This window comes from Alosa pseudoharengus, unplaced genomic scaffold, assembly GCF_046254945.1.
Source record: "Alosa pseudoharengus isolate Yale_2024_CS ecotype anadromous, Long Island Sound unplaced genomic scaffold, YU_APseudo_1.1 YU_APseudo_1.1_scf_13, whole genome shotgun sequence".
NCBI classification, from domain to species: Eukaryota; Metazoa; Chordata; class Actinopteri; order Clupeiformes; family Clupeidae; genus Alosa; species Alosa pseudoharengus.
In genome coordinates, this window is record NW_027468598.1 from 32,565,514 (window position 1) to 32,586,968 (window position 21,455).

At 45.7% G+C, this 21,455-nt stretch overlaps 1 protein-coding gene across 2 annotated transcripts in view; it reads right to left on the reverse strand.

Annotated features, from left to right (window-relative positions):
- atm (ATM serine/threonine kinase) overlaps nucleotides 1–21,455 on the reverse strand; it is a 61,823-nt gene that overhangs the window by 39,044 nt on the left and 1,324 nt on the right. For both annotated transcript variants that reach the window (XM_076282861.1, XM_076282862.1), the window contains exons 4-22: nucleotides 20,971–21,116; nucleotides 20,365–20,529; nucleotides 19,882–20,041; nucleotides 19,199–19,437; nucleotides 17,609–17,778; nucleotides 17,224–17,393; nucleotides 15,706–16,107; nucleotides 14,856–15,059; nucleotides 14,434–14,535; nucleotides 13,923–14,160; nucleotides 13,235–13,366; nucleotides 12,461–12,586; nucleotides 12,227–12,319; nucleotides 11,528–11,717; nucleotides 9,180–9,373; nucleotides 6,758–6,840; nucleotides 2,947–3,111; nucleotides 1,457–1,532; nucleotides 522–652 (exon numbers count right to left, since the gene is read on the reverse strand). In XM_076282861.1, coding sequence (XP_076138976.1) covers nucleotides 522–652; nucleotides 1,457–1,532; nucleotides 2,947–3,111; nucleotides 6,758–6,840; nucleotides 9,180–9,373; nucleotides 11,528–11,717; nucleotides 12,227–12,319; nucleotides 12,461–12,586; nucleotides 13,235–13,366; nucleotides 13,923–14,160; nucleotides 14,434–14,535; nucleotides 14,856–15,059; nucleotides 15,706–16,107; nucleotides 17,224–17,393; nucleotides 17,609–17,778; nucleotides 19,199–19,437; nucleotides 19,882–20,041; nucleotides 20,365–20,529; nucleotides 20,971–21,116 — 3,186 coding nt within the window. The remainder of the gene's footprint in view (nucleotides 1–521; nucleotides 653–1,456; nucleotides 1,533–2,946; nucleotides 3,112–6,757; nucleotides 6,841–9,179; nucleotides 9,374–11,527; nucleotides 11,718–12,226; nucleotides 12,320–12,460; nucleotides 12,587–13,234; nucleotides 13,367–13,922; nucleotides 14,161–14,433; nucleotides 14,536–14,855; nucleotides 15,060–15,705; nucleotides 16,108–17,223; nucleotides 17,394–17,608; nucleotides 17,779–19,198; nucleotides 19,438–19,881; nucleotides 20,042–20,364; nucleotides 20,530–20,970; nucleotides 21,117–21,455) is intronic.

Here is a 21,455-nt window from a genome sequence, read left to right on the forward strand (position 1 = left end):
ATGCACATGTACTGGGTGTTTCATGAAAATACTGCCGACAGCGGACTAACAACCAAAACGATGGCGATTAGTTTGCCTTTGTAGCCATCTCTGGCTAGCCTTTGCTTAGGCAAATAAGACATAACTTCTGCAGAGGTTTAAAGCAAATGTTGTTACGAACTTCAAATTCTTCAAAAATCGACTCTAAACATGCTTCAATTATGTTTGTATCGGCAGCCATTTCACACTGGTTTCAGTAGGAACTTTACCCCATGAACACAACAGAAGAGAGATCAGTGGGTGTCTCTGAAAGTAGCTGTTTTCTGGTTGTGAAGGTTTTGGCCCAGAAGTTCGTTCAGCATGATAAGATCTGGGTACTCAGATTACTCTAGACCTGTTCGTCCTGCATTTTGCATCCATCCATCCAACCATCCACCCACCAAATCACCCATCCATCTGTCTATGCATCCATCCGTCCAATCCTCAATTCATCTGTTCTTCTACCTAGAGAGAGGACCCTCTTAATTTCCATGGATTCTTACCTGTCCAGCGTCATGGCAGCCAGCATGCGCACGTGATGATGAGGGTCAGCCAGATTGGCTGGGAGCACATCACTCACAGCTAGCTCCTCCTCCCTCAGTGTAAGCACCGCCCACTTACAGCAGGGGTCCACCTACAATCACAGTAGCACCCCCAGAGTCCAGTTAATTTATTTCATGTACTGTGTCAAATCACACTCTGACCTGTACAACAAGTAACAATGCAGAAATCTATAAAGACTTGAAGAAATTTCAGAGGCAAAGATGTAATGAAATATATACAAAAAATATTGTATAAGCCTATGTTGATACACATTTTATTATTACAGCAACATTAATATAAAAACTACATTTCATATAAAGCACAGCCAAACAGTAGGGGCGGTGGTAGTGTAGTATCTAAGGACCTGGGCTAGCATGCAGTAGCCAGTGAATGGGGCGGTGGTAGCGTAGTAGCTAAAGAGCTGGGCTAGCATGCAGTAACTAGTGAATAGGCGGTGGTAGCGTAACGGCTAAGGAGCTAGGCTAGCATGCAGTAGGTAGTGAATGGGCGGTGGTAGCGTAGTGGCTAAGGAGCTGGGCTAGTTGTGGGTTCAATTCCCAGTTGCCACTGTTGTGCCCTTGGGCAAGGCACTGTTGCTCTGAGGAGACTGTTCCTTGTAATAATTGATATATGACGCTTTGGATAAAAAAAGTAAGTAAGTAATTTAGTAAGTTTAGTAAGTAAGTAAGTTAGTAAGTTAAGTAAGTAAGTAATTAAGTAAGTAAGTAAGTAGGCAAATAAGTAAGTAAGTAAATAAGTAAGTAAGTAAGTAAGTAAGTAAGTAAGTTTAGTAAGTTTAGTAAGTTAAGTAAGTAAGTAAGTAAGTAATTAATTAAGTAAGTAAGTTTAGTAAGTAAGTAAGTAAGTAAGTAAGTAAGTAAGTAAGGCCTCCCACCTCCAGCAGAGCCACCAGACACTGGGTCAAGGCGGCCCTCACAGGGGCAGTGCTCTTCCCCGTCCGACCCAGGATACTACACAACATAACACAACACACACACACACACACACACACACACACACACACACACAACAGCAACATCAGTAACGGTGCATCAGTGTCATAACATCACATCACATCACATCATCACACTAGGGCGGTCACTTTACGTTCGAAAATCGATTGCACAATCGATTGGACCAAACAACACAAGTTTCGAAAACTAAAATAGGGAATCGATTTTAACCAAATATGTACACGAATTTTAAACGAATTAAACAAATAAAAAGGATAGATGTAAAAAAATTCACAAACAAGAATATAAGAATATGAAAGAATTCCGAAGTGCAGTAAGCATTGCGAAAGCTAAAAAGAAAATTCCCACCAATTTTATGCACCGGAAACAGCTGTTTCAATCAGCTGCTGTGCTGCTCCTGTTTTCCCAAAAAATTAAGGACAACGCGATCAACCTGTGCGACCTGAGAGTGACGAGTGATAGGCCCTAATAACTTGAGGAGTTCGATGTGGAAGTACTTCGGATTTTTGTTATATCAAACTATGGAGAAGAACAAAGCGGTAGGCTATGCAAACTGTGCAATCGAGTTCTACGTAGGCAAAATTTGTTTGACATTTCTAATCGTAAACTCAGACACAGCTACGTTGAAGACTGCAGTAATGTTTGTCACTGATGTAATGGCAGTCCACTCGGCTTATTGTTTTTCGAGAATGTTGCACTTCTGTTTGTTATTGTGCACGAAACTTCACGCCAATAAATCATCAGAAATATTGCTGGCTTGCGCCTACAAGCACGCTCTTTACGTTCGTCCTAATGCCTGTTAGTTGTTTGTTGATTGGCCTATATTTGGCGTTGAAAATGGAAACGTCTTTAGACATGAAAAATCGATTTTACAATCGATTCAATGAAAACTTAAGTCTCAAAAATCGAACAGGATTTTTTCACAAAAGTGACAGCCCTACATCACACCTAGTAAAACTATAATCAACAATTCTGTCTGGTATCATCAATAGTAATTTATTGTTCATACATAATTTATTATCAGTAAAGCATTTGTTCACACAGTTATAAATGGTTTGTTCATAGTAAATAAGCCTATCCAAAAAATATGTTTGAGAGTACATGATTTATACTTAATGAATAATGAAACAACCACTTATAAATGAAATCATTTTCCCATTATAAACCAGTTGCAAACTACTACTACTAGAAATTACTAATGATGAACAAACCATTAACTAATAAGTAACAAAGGCTTAATATATGATGAATTTTGTGTAGTTGTTATAAAGTGTTACCGAAAATGCATCTATACTTTTAATGTTGATAAAACACTGTTCAAATAGACGAGGAGGAGAGAGGAAGAAGAGAGAGAGAGACACACACACACACACACACACTCTCACACACACACACTTACACACACACTCACCAGAAGCCAGAGATGACCTGGAGCAATGCCCCCTGCACGTGCGTCATGTCCTCCTCCTCATCACCGAGGCAACGGGGCGAGCCCAGGCTGTGAATGGCGGGAAGCAGGGCCAATAGGATCGCAGCGCAGACTTCCTGGTCTTGGCGGTACAGTGAACACATGTCCCTGTGTGGAGAGAGAGACAGAGAGGATAAGCTCACAGAGAAAGGGTGAGGGGTCTGTGTGCGTGTGTGCGTCAGAGCTAGTGAGTGGAGGGGAGCGCGAGCGCGAGTGAGGAGGGGAGCGCAAGCGGAGCGTGAGCGGAACGCGAGGGAGTGAGGAGCGGAGCGCGAGCGAGGAGGGGAGCGTGAGCGTTGAGGAGAGTGCAAGCGGAGCGTGAGCGTGAGCGTTGAGGAGCGGAGCGTGAGCGTTGAGGAGCGCGCGAGCAGAGATCGAGCAGAGCGCGAGCAGAGCACGAGCTAGCAAGGAGCGGAGCGGATGGAATTTTGTTGCAGCGCGGAGCAGCCGCTTTGTTCCGCTCCAGTTTCGCTCACAGCACCAGTCTGAGGGATGCCCAAATCCACCCAGAAGTCATGTCTTCCTAATAAAACCAAGACCGTTACATTTAAAAAAATAGGCCATTGTAAGCTCGTTGATGAGGATGGAGTTTGTTAAATATTTTAGAAAGGAAACTGATAAGGCATACAAATGTACTATTCCTACAAAAAAAATAAACACAAACAACGTAGAGCAAGAGCAACCATGTGGTGACACAGTTTCAGTCAGTAAAAATTCATATTGGAATCTAAGAAGACACATTTCAAGAAAACATGAGAGTGTGCTACGGGAACAAACGCAGAACAAAGAAAAACATGAGCAATTTGAATATGCTTCATATCAAGTAGAAGGTAAGTAAAACAAGGCTAATAATACAAATAAAATAAATTCGTTTTGCCATTCAAAGTAGGCCTAATATGATTTTTGTAATGTACAGTACTTATCACTGTTCATGAAATTGTATTTCATAGAGAAAGAAGTGCAGCAGCAGCAACAACAGCAAAAAAGTGAGGCATTGAAAAGTATCATCACTGCAGCAAGAGCCCCAACCATATCTAGGACGAGAAAGAAGGAACTAGACACAGCCTTTTTTAAAATGATCTACATGGACTATGAACCGCTAAGCAAAGGAGAGCGAGAAGGGATGCGACTCTTCGCCAGCGTGGCCCAGCCAGGCTACACACCCCCCTGTTACAACACCGTGCGGGACACCCTCCTGCCGCATGCTCTTGGGACGATGGAAGCAAAGCTGCGAGACCTACTGCAACATGGTGAATGGTTTGTTCTGTCAGCGGACATTTGGACCAATAGAAGAGGGCACAGCTTCTTCGGCATCGTGGCCAGTTTTATTGATGGGACGTTCCGGGGACACACGGTTTTATTGGGCTGTGACCACATACAGGGGAACCACACCGCTGATCGCATTTACCAAAAGTACGAAAGAGTCCTGCAATACTGGAATGTGGAGCGGCGGGTGATGAGGGTCGTCACCGACAGTGCCAGTAACATGGTGAAGGCATTTAACCTCATCCCTGTCACTCAAGAGGAGGCTGAGAGCGTGATGGAGGCCACAGGGGCCAGCAGCAGCAGCAGCGCTGACCAAGACCAGGAGGAGGATCGACCACCTGCGCTCTCGCAGATCGAGGTGGAAGAGGTAACGGCCAACGTTGAGACAATGATCAACCAGTACTTCACCGAGTCCAACATACATCTGAGGTGTCCGATTCACATGCTCCAGCTGGCAATCAAAGATGCCGTTAACGAGCACAGCAGCATTACTAGGCTGCTCCTGAAAGTCGGTCAGCTGGTGAGAAGTGTGCACAAGAGCACATTGAACGCTGAGGTAACAGACCGAATAGGTGTCCGGCCCACAACTCCCTGCATCACTAGATGGACAAGCCAGTTACACATGATTGATTCAGTCCTCCGACTGATTCAGAAAAACCCATTGTGGCAAAACAAACTCAAAACTAATGCTTCTCCTCTCACTCTTAATGAAGTAAGGCAGCTGACGCACCTTGTCCGAGTGCTTACCCCCCTAGCAGACCTAACTGAAAAATTACAGAAGGAGTTAGGGAACCTGGGAATGATTCTCCCTGCCGTCACCGAAATAAAATCCCTGCTCTCTAATAATGCTGGTCTGCCCAAGACAATCGCAGCCTTTGCGGAAACATTGGCAAACAACATGTCAACTCGGTACGAGAGATATTACACAGACAAGCATCTCGTTTTAGCATCAATATTAGACCCCAGATTCAAGACTGAATGGATAATCCGAGATGAGTCTGTGTGCAACAAGGTCGGGGAGATCCGGGACCTCCTCATTGAGGAAACCATGGGAATTAACGCTTCCAGCGGGATACCCGACACCAACAGCGTGGGCCCATACAACACCGACAACCCGGGCCCATCCAACACCGATTCTGAACCCAAATCTCAACTGTTTGGCTCATATTACAGCGAGCAGCTGCACACACCTACTGACGCCAAGGGTGAGGTTGAGAAATATCTTTCATCCCCGAGGCAGAACCCGGACGCAGAGGTAATCTCGTTTTGGAAAGACAATGCCGTGTTTTTCCCCCGCCTGGCCAAAGTAGCTCGCAGAGTGTTCAGCGTCCCAAGTGGCTCTGCAAGTGCCGAGAGGGTGTTCTCCTCTGCTGACCTGCTGGCCAGAAGTCACCGGACTAGTCTGAAGCCTGAGACCTTGGCCAGACTTGTCTTCTTGAAAGTGAATGCAAAAGAACTAATGTAGGCCTGTCTGTCTAATTCCTTTTTTATTTAGCCTATTAATAGTTAGGCTATAGGATGGCAATTGTTAGGCCTAGCCTATAGCCTACAGACGCACTTCGCATTTTTAAATTGCACTCTTTGATGCTTGGCCTACCTAATTCCTTTATTTTATGGCCTAATTCTTATTTTTATTTAATAGGATGACCGAATTTTCCTTTTTTGAATTTTTGAAATAGGCTACACGAAGGCAGTTCAATAGGCTACATTTCTGATCGGCTAATTGTGGGCGCATAGTTATGGTTTCTAGCAGACACTTGTATCCTGTTCTGTATTCTTTAGGCAATTAATCCCACTGATCCCTTTATTTTTAGGCTTATGTGTATTGACGTTGCCAAGCTTGTTCTTTTAAAATAAATGTTCTATGAGTGAAATATATTGCCATTGCTCTTAGTTCTTTGGGATTTAAGTTTTCGGTTTTCTGTTTCTTGTAGATTATTTCTCCCTCTTTTACATTGGAGCGAGCGTGGAGCGATTTCATTGGGGCGAGCGTGGAGCGATTTCATTGGAGCGAGCGTGGAGCGATTTCATTGGAGCGAGCGTGGAGCGATTTCATTGGAGCGAGCATGGAGCGATTTCATTGGGGCGAGCATGGAGCGATTTCACTGGAGTAGGAGGATTGTTAAGTAGAGCGGGGAGCGAAATTTAGTGGAGCGACCTGGCGCGAATTTGATCGGAGGAGCAGCCGAGTAAACAGCCACCTGAGCGAGGAGCGGGATATTCGCACCGCTCAGCTCCGCTCACTAGGTCTGGTGTGCGTTTGCATGTGTATTTGTGCATGTGTCTGTAAGACTATCAACAAAATAACATCCCCTCTGGAAACAATTAAATTCCTTCCTTATGCTGGAAATTTTTTGAAGAATATATTTGCATGTGTATGTGTGTATGAGATATGGCATTGCTGTATAACAGTCTCCGCAGTGACTGCATAAAAGGATATCAAGATTCTGCAGATAGATGTCTGTCCTGTAGTGTATAACGGACTTACGCCAGGGGCCTGAGCAGAGCATCGAAGTCCTCTGCTGGCAGCACAGCGCCCTCTGCTGGTAGAGTCTTCAGTAGGACCAGATACTGACAACAGAAAGAGCACTGATTAATGAATGGGTGGATAAAAAGAAAACATGCATCATAGAAAGCATTGATTGGAAAAAAAAAACATTTTTAAATTAAATTTCTGTGGAGGCAAGGGTAGATTTCACTTTCAATTTGGATGATTCTGCATCTGTATGAAGTGTGCTTTTAACACACTTTTTTGGGGGCATGGCTTCAGCACAGTCAGCGGACCTATCGACAGCATTTAAAACCAGAGAAAACTACCGTATTTTCCGGACTATAAGTCACACTTTTTTTTCATAGTTTGGCTGGTCCTGCGACTTATAGTCAGGTGCGACTTATATATGAAAAAAATTATATAATTGAACATGTTTTTAAATGTTAATTTATATTAACTGACATGAACCCTACACGTTCAGCCAGAGATTAATGCTTGCGCTATGCCTGAAACACATGTGCATACCTAAATCCTCAAATTATGGCCGGGATTCTATTTAAAGCCGGGACTCAGATTAGGACACAGCTAAACACTGGTACCTCATAGAACATCTATAACATAGCCTAGGTTGTCGCAACTCGCAAAAGTAAAGCAGATAGAAAGAACTCACGCAAATCTAGCCTACGCTAGACCTACGCAGACAGCTTCATGCGCAGGGGAGAGAGAGCGTGCGCACAGGTGTTTTATGATTGTTGGCTTCTGATGGTATCTTGCTAATTCACTGAAGAAAGACTTATGATTTTGGATAGAAAGAACATTCTGAAAAGGAAAGGAGTAAGGCAATGAGGAGCAATGCTATAGTGAAATACTCATGTTGCTGTATCAGCAGATGAGAAGGACCTGAGAGTGCCAGTGACGACATGACTGCCTCATAGGCTCACAGGTTGGTGAAGGAGAGAGTTACATCTAGCTGAGCCCAGTGACTATGCTTTTGTGAGAAGGCACACCATTCATAGGCCTAAGAATATCCCTGGCAGACCTTTACAAAAAATATGATACCATACACGCCTTTTACACCAGTGTAGGATATGGCAAAGTTTGCGAACCACTGCCTCCACTTACTGTGGGCTAATGCGCGCTTCTGGATGGATAGGCTATATCTTGTTTTTTTAACGCCGTGATGTCAACATGAAATATAATTTCTGTTCATAAAAACAAAGTAAAGTGTTTTTCCTTTTAGTTTGGGTTAACGCAATTAACCTTCTGAGTTACGTAAACTATTCAGGAGTCAAACGACGGATCATGCGTGATTTAGGCATAGTGTAGGTGACTGAAAGTGCACAAAAATTGTGCCTTTGCTTAACAGCATTTAAGAAATGTCCTCGGGGGTGATGCCCATGGACTTTTTGTGTGTCGGCCGCTGTTGATTTCCTAAAGTGTTGGAGTGCATACATTACTCCTCAAAAACCGTATATGGCAACAATACACATGGGCGTTGGTATCGGGCATTTAATTGTTTGAGCACCCACCGACGGAAACATAAATCGCCGCCTATGCTTGCCACTATTCACTCCTTCGTCTTCATTAACATTCCCTGTAGAATTCTCAATATTTTTGGCCTCAATGTGTCCAGTTACAGTACAGTACATAGTCTGTCTGTTCTTGGTCTTGGATTTTTTAAATACATTTCTAAATATCACCTCCTTGCTGCAGCTTCGGTCTGCACATCCTTTTAAAACCGCATCTTTTTCTCTCTCTCTCGAGCATTTAATCTGCTGCCAGCTTGTCTCTCCACATCGTCCAAAATGCTTGATTGCATTGCATTCCCCACATTTAGCTAAATTTTCATGCATCACATCAGCATTTTTGTTCAGTGAATCTTTTGTAAATTGCTTTACAATTACCGTCGGGCATATAGGCCTATCGCCTGGCTTGTCTCAGTTTCGGTCACGTCCTTTTAAAACCGTCTTTTTTCTCTATCCTGAGCATTTAATCTGCTGCCAGCTTGTGACTCCACATCGCCCAAAATGCTTGATTGCATTGCATTCTCCACATTTTAGATACACGTTGGTGTACCACATGGCATTTTATTTCAGTGAATCTTTTACTTTGCAATTACCTTCCTGCCCTCCTCTTGGCTGCCTTCACTCCTTCATCTTCGTTAACATTATTCTTTTTTGCCTCAATAATCCAGTTACATAGTCTCTGGTTTTGGTTTTGGATTTTGTGAAATACATTTTTAAATAAATGCGACTTATAGTCCAGTGCGACTTATATATGTTTTTTTCCTGTTCATGACGCATTTTTTGACTGATGCGACTTATATTCAGGAGCGACTTATAGTCTGGAAAATACAGTAGGCATTTTTTTTCTTCATTATTTTAAAACTTGATATAATATATTCTGGGCTCCGTCTCACCAGGTGGAGGTGCAGCGCCCGGCTGAACTCCAGGTTGTCCAGCAGTTTGAGAAGGCGACGGCGGACCTCGGACGGTTTGAAGGCCAAACCAGGGGCGCGCTCCGACGACGAGCACAGGGACAGGAAGGCCAGCGCCGCCAGCAGAGCATGGTCCTGTTTCAGCAGCTGGTCCTCACACAGCACACTCTTAGCCCCTACACACACACACACACACACACACACACATATGCATGGTGTAGTCCTCACACAGCACACTCTTAGCCCCTACACACACACACACACACATATGCATGGTGTAGTCCTCACACAGCACACTCTTAGCCCCTACACACACACACACACACACACACATATGCATGGTGTAGTCCTCACACAGCACACTCTTAGCCCCTACACACACTCACACACACAAACACACACACACACACATATGCATGGTGTAGTCCTCACACAGCACACTCTTAGCCCCTACACACACACACACACACACACACACATATGCATGGTGTAGTCCTCACACAGCACACTCTTAGCCCCTACACACACTCACACACACAAACACACACACACATATGCATGGTGTAGTCCTCACACAGCACACTCTTAGCCCCTACACACACACACGCATATGCATGGTGTAGTCCTCACACAGCACACTCTCAGTCCCTACACACACACACACACACACACACACACACACACACACACACACACATGCATGGTGTAGTCCTCACACAGCACACTCTTAGCCCCTACACACACACACACACACACACGCATATGCATGGTGTAGTCCTCACACAGCACACTCTCAGCCCCTACACACACACACACACACACACACACACACACACACACACACACACACACACACACATGCATGGTGTAGTCCTCACACAGCACACTCTTAGCCCCTACACACACTCACACACACACACACATATGCATGGTGTAGTCCTCACACAGCACACTCTTAGTCCCTACACACACACACACACACACATGCATGGTGTAGTCCTCACACAGCACACTCTTAGCTCCTACACACACACACACACACACACACACACACATATGCATTGTGTAGTCCTCACACAGCACACTCTTGGCCCCTACCCACACACACCACACACACACACATATACATGGTGTAGTCCTCACACAGCACACTCTTAGCCCCTACACACACACACACATATATGCATGGTGTAGTCCTCACACAGCACACTCTTAGCCCCTACACACACACACACACACACACACACACAAACATATGCATGGTGTAGTCTAATTAGAATGATGTGGTTTAGTTAGAATGGTGTGGCCTAGCTAGAATGATGTGGTCTAGTTAGAATGATGTAGTCTTGTTAGAATGGTGTTGTCTGGATAGAATGATGTGGTCTAGTTATTATATGGTCTGGTTAAAATGATGTGGTCTAGATAGAATGATGTGGTCTAGTTAGAATTATATGGTCTGATTAGAATGATGTGGTCTAGTTAGAATGATACAGTATGGTCTGGTTAGAATAATAGGGTCTGGTTAGAATGGTCTGGTCTGGTCTGGTTAGAATGGTGTGGTCTGGTTAGTATGGTCTGGTTAGAATGGTATGGTCTGGTTAGAATGGTGTGGTCTGGTCTGGTTAGAATAATATGGTCTGGTTAGAATGGTGCGGTCTGGTCTGGTTAGAATGGTGTGGTCTGGTTAGAATGGTATGGTCTGGTTAGAATGGTGTGGTCTGGTTAGAATGGTGTGGTCTGGTTAGAATGGTGCGGTCTGGTCTGGTTAGAATGGTCTGGTCTGGTTAGAATGGTGTGGTCTGGTTAGAATAATATGGTCTGGTTAGAATGGTGCGGTCTGGTCTGGTTAGAATGGTGTGGTCTGGCTAGAATGGTGTGGTCTGTTAGAATGGCGCGGTCTGGTCTGGTTAGAATGGTGTGGTCTGGTTAGAATGGTGTGGTCTGGTCTGGTTAGAATGGTGTGGTCTGGTTAGAATGGTGTGGTCTGGTCTGGTTAGAATGGTGTGGTCTGGTTAGAATGGTGTGGTCTGGTTAGAATGGTGTGGTCTGGTCTGGTTAGAATGGCGCGGTCTGGTCTGGTTAGAATGGTGTGGTCTGGTTAGAATGGTATGGTCTGGTTAGAATGGTGTGGTCTGGTTAGAATGGCGCGGTCTGGTCTGGTTAGAATGGTGTGGTCTGGTTAGAATAGCGCGGTCTGGTCTGGTTAGAATGGTGTGGTCTGGTTAGAATGGCGCGGTCTGGTCTGGTTAGAATGGTATGGTCTGGTTAGAATGGTATGGTCTGGTTAGAATGGTGTGGTCTGTTAGAATGGCGCGGTCTGGTCTGGTTACCCTGGCTGTGTGGCATCTCCGTGCCATCTCCTTTGGCATGTGCGGCTTTGTTGGCACTGGTCTGAGGCGCGTCTCCGTCGTCAAACAGATCGATGTCGTCCTGCAGCTCCACCTGCGTCCGGCTCACCTCCCAGTCCTCATCCATCAGCGCGTCCTCCACTGACAGGCTGTCCCTCTTCCCAGAGGTCAGCTGAGGACACATCATTATAAATGAGTCAGTCACCTGAGGGGCAGATGCCCAGGGACACCTTCATTTGGGTGGACGATGCTCAGCAGTAGCTGGGTTTCAGCTCACTCACATATTCTATGCGCAGGCATGAAAATTCTGATAAAGAAAACGCACATCCGAGAGCATTCCTATCCACTATGTTGCAGATTTAATGGAAATTCTCAAACTCAACGGAAAAGTTGTGATCCACTGTGGGCTCAAATCGTATGGGCAACGAAAACACATAGGTGTAAATGCAACACATGCAAATATATGAATAAACTGTTTCTATCAACTTTAATCGCATTATACCATATGCACATCGAGAGTTTATCGACCTCCCCTCTAGCATATCGAATATTTCTGTGCATTAGAAGATGAAATGCTAATTTCCCTGTGTATCCAGTCAGGGTTTCTTATTCCTATGGTCAGCTAGTGGCTGCACATGTCCATAAGTTTCATGAGCCATCCACACATCTACAGTGACTCACCAGGATCTTGCATATGTCTGTCAGTTCAGTCAGCAATCGTGCAGGAAAAATCTTCAGGAATATATCACGGGAAATTGTGGACACTTTGTCCATCTAAACAGAAATTAGAGAGGAAACAAAGGGGAAATACATACATATTTATGCTTTTGGAAATTATGGTGAAACACCTATCTGCACACAGATCTGCAAACCGATCCAATTTTGAGGTCTTTGAAGACCTGTGGTCCCTCCTACCTTGTCCACACAGCTGACGCTCTGAGAGCACATCGTCATGACGACCCTGATAGTGGATAGCACGGACTCGTCGGCCAGCCGACTCTTAGCTGTGCACACATACTCACTGAACTCTTCAGCCAGAGACTGCCAAACAGAAAAACAAACGCAAACTAGATCAAATACCAGACCAATCTCGGTAACCTACAAAAAAAAAAACGTTTGTCTGATATTGACAATATTTTGTTCATCAAATAGAGCATTATAAATCAGCACAATTCAGAGGAGAAAAAAGCACACTACAACCAGCACCAGCCCATCCTTAAAGGACAGCAAAGCACATAAACGGAGGCAGTTCTTGAAATCACTCATCAATTAAAAAAGCGAGTGATCCATCCCTGATACACAATGCTTTGTGTTCTTCCTGAATTACAGCAGTTAAGTATTGGGGCTCTTTACCTTGACTTAACACATTAAATCTGGCATCTACTGAAGCCCAAATCACCATTCTACATACCGTCAGTTCTTCCTGAATGGTTCCTGATTCTGATGACCTCTTTATTGTGTACTACACTTAAAGCTCTTCCTATATGGTTCCTGGTTCTGATAATGGTTCCTGGTTCTGATGAGCTCTTTATTGTGCACTACGCTTTGAGCTCTTCCTGAATGGTTCCTGGTTCTGATGATCTCTTTATTGTGCACTACACTTTGAGCTCTTCCTGAATAGTTCCTGATTCTGATGAGCTCCTTCCTGTGCACTATGTTTGGCCCCCGTTCCAAACAGGCGTTCTTTACCTTGGCTTTGTGGAAGAGTGGCGATCGGCTGAGGTCCGCCTCGGAGAGGAGTCCCGTGCTCACGTACCCCCCCAGAACCCCCACCAGCAGGCACGCACAACGCAGGCGGCTCTCCGGGGCCGCGGCCTGGCTCTGCAGGACACAAGTCAGTCATGACGGGAGAACACAGACGGAACAGGAACCCGCAGGCCACTCACACCATAGAGCCACCTGGCAACAATGGCTTATCGCGGGAGGGGGGATTAGCAAAGCAAAAAAATAAAGCTCTGGGTACATTACCGACAAAAAGTCAAATGTCAAAGGTCAATGTACTGCAATACACTAAAATATTGCAGTGTCAATGTCAATATGTTGTTTCTTACATATCTTAACAGCTGCTATGCCGCAAAACAGACACAAAATAACATTGTCCCACACATATCATAACAGTACTGAACAACCATGACTCCCACACATATCATAACAGTACTGAACAACCATGACTCCCACCACCTCTCTCCCACTCCCGCTCACCGCGTTCACCTCAGGGGAGCAGCATTTGTGGCAACAAATGCCAATTTATGACAACATACTGTACTTAGAATTACATTGCAGCATATTGGAGTGTACATATCTATACGCTGTATGTAACATGTAACATCTTAATTACTCCCACCACCTCCGTCCCACACGCACTAACCCCGCTGACCTCTGGAGAGTAGCAGTTGAGGAGGTGGTCGGCCACAGACAGCAGGCTCTGCTCCAGCCTGGTCCTGACCTCTGGCACCAGGGTGAGCTGGGGGTCTTTAGGGGCCACCCCACCGGCGTCCACCCCATGGGGAGCACACGGGGGGGCATCATCGAAGGAGAACTGCAGGTAGAGGCCCTCGACCTCAGACAGGGCAGGTCGGACGTCTGCTGAGGTCCTCTGGTCTTGGGGAGCAAAGCTGATATAAGGAGTAGTAGGAGGGAGTGATGAGGATTGATGACCAAATAATACATAAAAAAGCAATAAGTGATAATAGACCAAGGTAGTGTAACCTAAGGTGACAAACTTAGTGTATTTTTTAAGCGTTCAGAAACAGAAGAGCACATTACAAGTACCAAGTTAAACACAAGATTATATTTATGAAACAAACCTATGACTAGTTGAGTGGTGAGTTAAAGCGCTCCTATCAGCGGTCTCTAAAGGTAAAGTGATGAGATGTCAGCATCCCTACCTCTCTGGCGTGAGGGTTCCCATGAGGAACGCCATTCCAGCTCTGCTGTCTTTAAGAGTCAGGGACACGAGAATCCTGGGAATGAGGTATCTTGGGAAGTCCCTGAGAGATCAGAATAAAGGTTTTATGGAAAAAAAGAATTTCAAATAATTTGCTCATTGGATAATGCTCATAGTTAACAGTAAATAAAGGGATGACTTTTTTCTTCTTTTTATATATATATATATATATATATATATATATATATATATAAACAAAATAAAAGGGTTGAACTTAACAAGAAGTTTGTGTAAAAGAGTGACAGAAGACAGTCAGGGGTAACATTACACACATATGACAATCCCTGTACAAGAATGTGAAAAGAGGAAAGAATCTATGGGGTCAATCTGGGGCACGCAGGTGATCCTGACTCCTGCCCTCACCTGAGCAGAATGAGGTGAGGTTTGGAGCTGTCCTCCGCCTCCTCGCTCTGATTGGTCATGAGGAGCCAGCTGATGATGGCCTCTCTGAGAGGCGGCCGTCTGCCCCCCTCCGGCGCAGCCGACCCCGAGATTTCCCCCCCGCCGACGCCGGCCTTGGGCACGGGAGACTTGCTCAGGGCCTGGGCCAAACCCAGGACAGATGACCTGCTCGGAGAAGGGTGTAAAAAAACTGTTCTTTGGAAGAGCACTTAAATCTGCTATGTCCTTTGGATATGCCGTTTGGAACCACTTTGGCTTTTAGCAATGGAAAATACCACTGGAAAAGCATCTAAAGTTTCTAAACAATATCCTCCATTTAGGAGGACATTCAGATTAGTTGTACTATGCTGGGGTGCGTTTCCCAAAAGCATAGTTGCTAACCTGTTAGCAACTTAGTTGGTTGGCAATGAGAAATCGCATTGCAACCAACAAATATGATAACTTAGTTAGCAACTATGGTTTTGGGAAACGCACCCCTGGTTTATGCATCCAGAACCACTGAAAAACACTAACAAGCTACACCAGAAACGTAACATAATGTAACAAAGAGTTCCGTTTGTGGAGCGTCTGCAACAATTAGCTTCCACCTAATCAGTGGAACTGGCTACACCTGGCTATGACAGTGGTGCATACATTTGACAAAATGACACCAGTCTTCTCTGTAAACGGAACATTTGTTGTGTGCTTGGTATAGCCTGCCTGTTAGGGTTCTAAAAAACATCCTTCATTTGGGAGGACATTCAGAATAGTTGTTCTATGCTAGTTTCTGCATTGAGAACCAAAGATCGATCCAAAACCCAGCTGCACTCACAGTGAGGGCTTACACGCCGAGCCCACAAACAGCTTCCAGAAGTCTCTGTCGGCGGGCACCAGGCCGCCCTGCACCATGGTCCTCAGCAGGTCCAGACTGGGCGCCTCCAGGAGCGGCGAGCTGACGCCCCGCACGGACAGCGCCCAAACGCGGCCCCACAGCCGGCCCAGCTCCGCCTCCCGTGCCGCCCCCGCCGCCCCGGCCGGGGCCTGTGCCAGCTCTGGCGCCCGCGCGGCCTGGCACCGCGCCACCTCCCTCAGGCAGCGCAGCACGTACGGCCCCCTCTCCCCGCGCCTCTGCTGCTCGCCCAGCAGCTGGCACAGCAGCGACAGCAGTGGCACCAGCTCGTCTGCGGGCAGCATGGACGGGTAGCGCGACGCCAGGGTGGCAGTGATCTGCAGCCTGGGGACACGGAGCGGGTCAGAACTGGTTCAAAAGGACTTCAGACAGAGCAAACCTGCTAACTGAACACATCACTTGTATGTCGTTCTATTTACATCTACAGTGCTGGCCAAAAGTATTGGCACCCATGCTAAAGTTGACTGAAAAGAGGAATATAAAATCATCTTTTGGAAATTGATCTTAATGCCTTAAGTGAAAAATGAGGAAATATCTAACCTTTAAGGACACCAATTTTCTTAGTGAATGAATAATGTATCATAAATAAATAAATGTTCTTCCTTAAAATACAGGGGTCATAAGTATTGGCACCACTATGTTAAATTCCCATAGAGACAGGCAGATTTTTATTTTTAAAGGCCAGTTATTTCATGGATCCAGAATACTGTGCATCCTGATAAAGTTACCTTGGCCTTTGGAATTAAAATATCATCACATACCCTTCACCATACCTAGAGATTGGCATGGGTGTTATTTCAGTTAGCCTATTAGCTGGTTTGATTTGCATTGAGCTCAATGAGCATCAAACCAGCTAATAGGCTAACTGAAATAACACCATTAAGATCAATTTCCAAAAGATGATTTTATATTCCTCTTTTCAGTCAACTTTAGCATGGGTGCCAATACTTTTGTCCAGCACTGTATGTGTGCGTACTACGTCCTCATGCAACAACAGTATGCCAGCAAATATTTTGTTAGAAGGAGACCTAACATAATATGGAGGGGAAAAAACGGTCAACAGTTTGTTTGTTGTTCTAGGGTTCTAGGTTCTACTTAAGATCTAAGTTCTATGACTACTATGTTCTAAGTTCTAAGTTCTAAGGCTACTTAGTATTAAACACTAATAAAACAATGATATTGGATTAGGTGCATCTTCAGTCAGCACTGTCACTGGTACTTCTCATCAGCCAAAGCAGCCGCCACGGTCTCCCCTGACCACCTCTCCACTCCAGGGCTCGACAGTAATGGTTGCCTGGTTGCCCTTGGCTACCAAATTGTTACAAGTGGCAACCAGATTTAGTTGGCTTTGGCAACTAAATCCTCATGCCTGGTTACCAGGCTGGCAACCACTCTTAAGCACTTTTAAAAGTTAGCGTCGTTGAGCCCCGCTCCACTCACCAGGGGATCATGTCGAAGTCGCTCTGGCTGGGCAGCAGGTGGTCCCGGAGCACCTCCCAGCCCACTTCCACACGCCGCCGCTTGCTGCCCGAGCCTGTGGGACTGTCCAGGGGGACGCCCCGGTAGTGGGCCTGGCTGAGCTCCAGCACCCGGCTGTCCTGGCTGAACAGCTGGGGAAACAACAGGACTAATGACCAGTCGAGCCTGTGTCGAGTCTGTGTCGCATCGGATAAAAGCGTCTGCTAAATACCGGTCAACTTTAAGTTTAACTTTAGTTGCAAAGTAACAATGTTCTTGCAATAAGTCTGACTCTTTTGCTAGCTTAGCGTAGTTAGCAGGCTCTCAGAGAGGGTAAAGGCCAAACGACACGCGCATTCCTCTGTACCTGGTGGCATATATCAGCGGTGAGCTCGATGAGGTTGTCCTTGGCGGCGTAGTGGCGTGTCCCGGTGGCGTACTTCCCTCTGCTGCCGATCTGGCTGATCTCGCTGACCAGGGACTCGTAGAGGCCAAACAGGAGGCTCTGCCAGTGGGACCAATCCTCAGCTATGGCTCCTGTACACACACACACACACACACACACACACACACACACACACACACACACACACACACACACACACACACACACACACACACACACACACACACACACACACACACACACACACACACACAAGAACTTAGACTTTACACCAAGCGCTGGTGGTTTTCAGCAGAAACATGCACAAACCCACAGTGTCTTGTTCCCTCTCGGCATATCGAGCTCTGTGTTCTACCTGTGTCCCATATGGACTGATATGTCCCCTATGAACAGATAGAGCTCTGTGTTCTACCTGTCTCCCATATGGACTGATATGTCCCCTATAAACAGATAGAGCTCTGTGTTCTACCTGTCTCCCATATGGACTGATATGTCCCCTATGAACAGATAGAGCTCTGTGTTCTACCTGTGTCCCCTATGGACTGATATGTCCCCTATGAACAGATAGACCTCTGTGTTCTACCTGTGTCCCATATGGACTGATATGTCCCCTATGAACAGATACACCTCTGTGTTCTACCTGTGTCCCCTATGAACAGATAGAGCTCTGTGTTCTACCTGTGTCCCATATGGACTGATATGTCCCCTATGAACAGATACACCTCTGTGTTCTACCTGTGTCCCCTATGAACAGATAGAGCTCTGTGTTCTACCTGTGTCCCATATGGACTGATATGTCCCCTATGAACAGATACACCTCTGTGTTCTACCTGTGTCCCATATGGACTGATATGTCCCCTATGAACAGATACACCTCTGTGTTCTACCTGTGTCCCATATGGACTGATATGTCCCCTATGAACAGATAGAGCTCTGTGTTCTACCTGTCTCCCATATGGATTGATATGTCCCCTATGAAAAGATAGACCTCTGTGTTCTACCTGTGTCCCCTATGAACAGATAGAGCTCTGTGTTCTACCTGTGTCCCCTATGAACAGATAGAGCTCTGTGTTCTACCTGACTCCTGTGTCCCCTATGTTCTGATAGAGCTTTGTGTTCTACCTGTGTCCCCTATGGATTGATAGAGCTCTCAGTTGTATCTGTGTCCTGTGTCCCCTATGGACTGATAGAGCTCTGTGTTGTACCTGTGTCCTGTGTTCCCTATGGACTGATAGAGCTCTGAGTTGTATCTGTGTCCCCTATAGACTGATAGAGCTCTGAGTTGTACCTGTGTCCAGGGTCCCCTATAGACTGATAGAGCTCTGAGTTGTAGCTGTGTCCAGGGTCCCCTATAGACTGATAGAGCTCTGAGTTGTAGCTGTGTCCAGGGTCCCCTATGGACTGATAGAGCTCTGAGTTGTACCTGTGTTCCCTGTGGACTGATAGAGCTCTGAGTTGTACCTGTGTCCAGGGTCCCCTATGGACTGATAGAGCTCTGAGTTGTACCTGTGTCCAGGGTCCCCTATGGACTGATAGAGCTCTGAGTTGTACCTGTGTCCAGTGTCTTGGCCCCTCTGGGGTGGTGGATGTGCAGCTGCAGGCTGAAGAGCTCCAGCAGCTGGTCCTTGAGCAGGGGGCTGGGCCTGGTGTGGCTCCAGGCGTGCAGCAGACCCGGCAGCAGCTGCTCGCCCAGCGCACACGCCCGCCGACGCCAGCTCACCAGCGCCCCCCGCAGGAACACGTTCAGCGCCGACACCAGGTTCTCCAGCACAGCGAGCTGTCGCTCTGACCTGAGAGAGGGGCGTCCAACGGGTAAATAACAGTTATGTTACACTGTTTCCACAAAGTTCCCTTAAAAATGACAAATTCAATCACCACAGAGTGATGGGAAAAGACAGAGAAGAGACATTGTTATAACTTGTAATAACTTTGTATTTCGGATTGCTCTTCACAGAGACAGGGTAACTGTCATTACAAAAAAGTTAAATCTGACAGAATTTTTTTTTTCAATCTAATGGCCATTTGAAAGTTGAAGTTAAAGTTGACTGGGATTTAGCAGATGCTTTATTCCAAAGTGACACAGACTTGCAACATCAGGTTCAGGAATCAAAATTGGACCAGTTCTCAGGCAGTGCCTACAATAACTACAGCCATAATTTTTTTAGAGCCCCCTGTCTAAGTGAATTGTGTCTTTGCTAGAGCTCTCAGCTCTCAGTGGCAGCGGCCTCTCTCACCTAACGTTGCCCAGGGCCTTGGAGAAGAAGCTGAAGAGGGCGTGGGAGTGGCCGCCCGTCTGCAGGCTGCAACCCAGCACCAGTGTGTGGATGATCCGGCTCACCATTCCCCGGTTTATGGAGCCCCCCGTGAAGAGCCCGCAGTACATATCCAAAAGACCTGGAGTTAAAAACAGTACAATACAGCAACTAACATATGAGTTCCTACAAGGGCCAGTTTCTCTTGAGGAACACGGGGTTAAGTGCCTTGCTCAAGGAACTGAAACCTCAACCTAGTTCAGTGTTAACATCACACATTTCCACTGGTCATGTACAAATATATATATATATATATATATATATATATATATATATATATATATATATATTTATATTTATACCATTTGACCTTTATATATATATATATATATATATATATATATATATATATATATATATAAATTCTGACCACCACAGAGAGGAGGGTGAGGAAGGGGAACTGACTGTGCCACTGGTGCGGTGAGATTTCACACCAGTACTTGCGGACAGAGAGTATGTCCTTGAGCAGCAGGCTGCTGTAGTCATCCCCGTATGCAGTGCAGCTGAAGGGCCTCCTCAGGACGTCCACCACATGGGACAGCAGCTCAGAGCACTTCAGCTTCGGACCTCCTGAAAGGAAGGACACAGCCATGTGGGTCAGTACAGGTTTTTTGGGCTAGACTCAAAACCATTCCTAGTCCTGACCATCCTTGCTTGCATTTCACTATCAACTCACATGTTTATTGTATACCTTTTTCTTCATAATCCATGCATCTCTACAAAAGGACATCAAAACATATTGTTGGGCCTATGTTGCTTCATTCCTCATCTATTGCAATTCCTTCCAATTTGTGTGATCTGTCTACCAGATAGTGTACTCAACAGAAACTCTTTTAATGTACCCCTCTGGAGATGCTAAAGATCCAAAAGCACTTCAATTGTACCAATAAGTCATCAGCACCGTTACCTGAGATGGCAGCTCTACATCTTATCCATGTAATCAGTTTTTAAACTACCGGTATGTTCGCACATGCTCAGTACTGTTCGGGGAGAGTGAATGGTGTGGCTTACTCTTGTTGGCGCAGCGGATGAAGAACTTGACCAGGCTGCTGATCTCCTGCATCTTCTGCTGGCGGTTGGCCAGGGTGGTAGCGGAGACGTTGGCCTTGCCAGCCTGCAGAGCCTCCGTCTCCTTCTGCAGGTACTTCTGGAGGAACCTGCGAGGAAAACATCGGGGCATGAATACGGACTGGAATGGAACACAGGAAAACTTATTCAAGATGCCGAAGAACGATGAGATGGGAGACTGAGTTTAAATTTGGCTGATTCCACAGACTGAAATTTCAGCATTACGGTAGCAAACTATGAATAACAATGAGGCAATACAAAGCAACATAGCTCAAGAAACATAGATATTTATATGATGTAGTAAACAAAACAAAACAAAACAAAACAAGCAAATACAGCAGCCAACTGTGCAACTGTGTAAAGTGACTAGTTAAAGACTAGTGAGGGCCCCGGCCGTGGTGCAACTGGCTTTGGGCACCTGCACCATA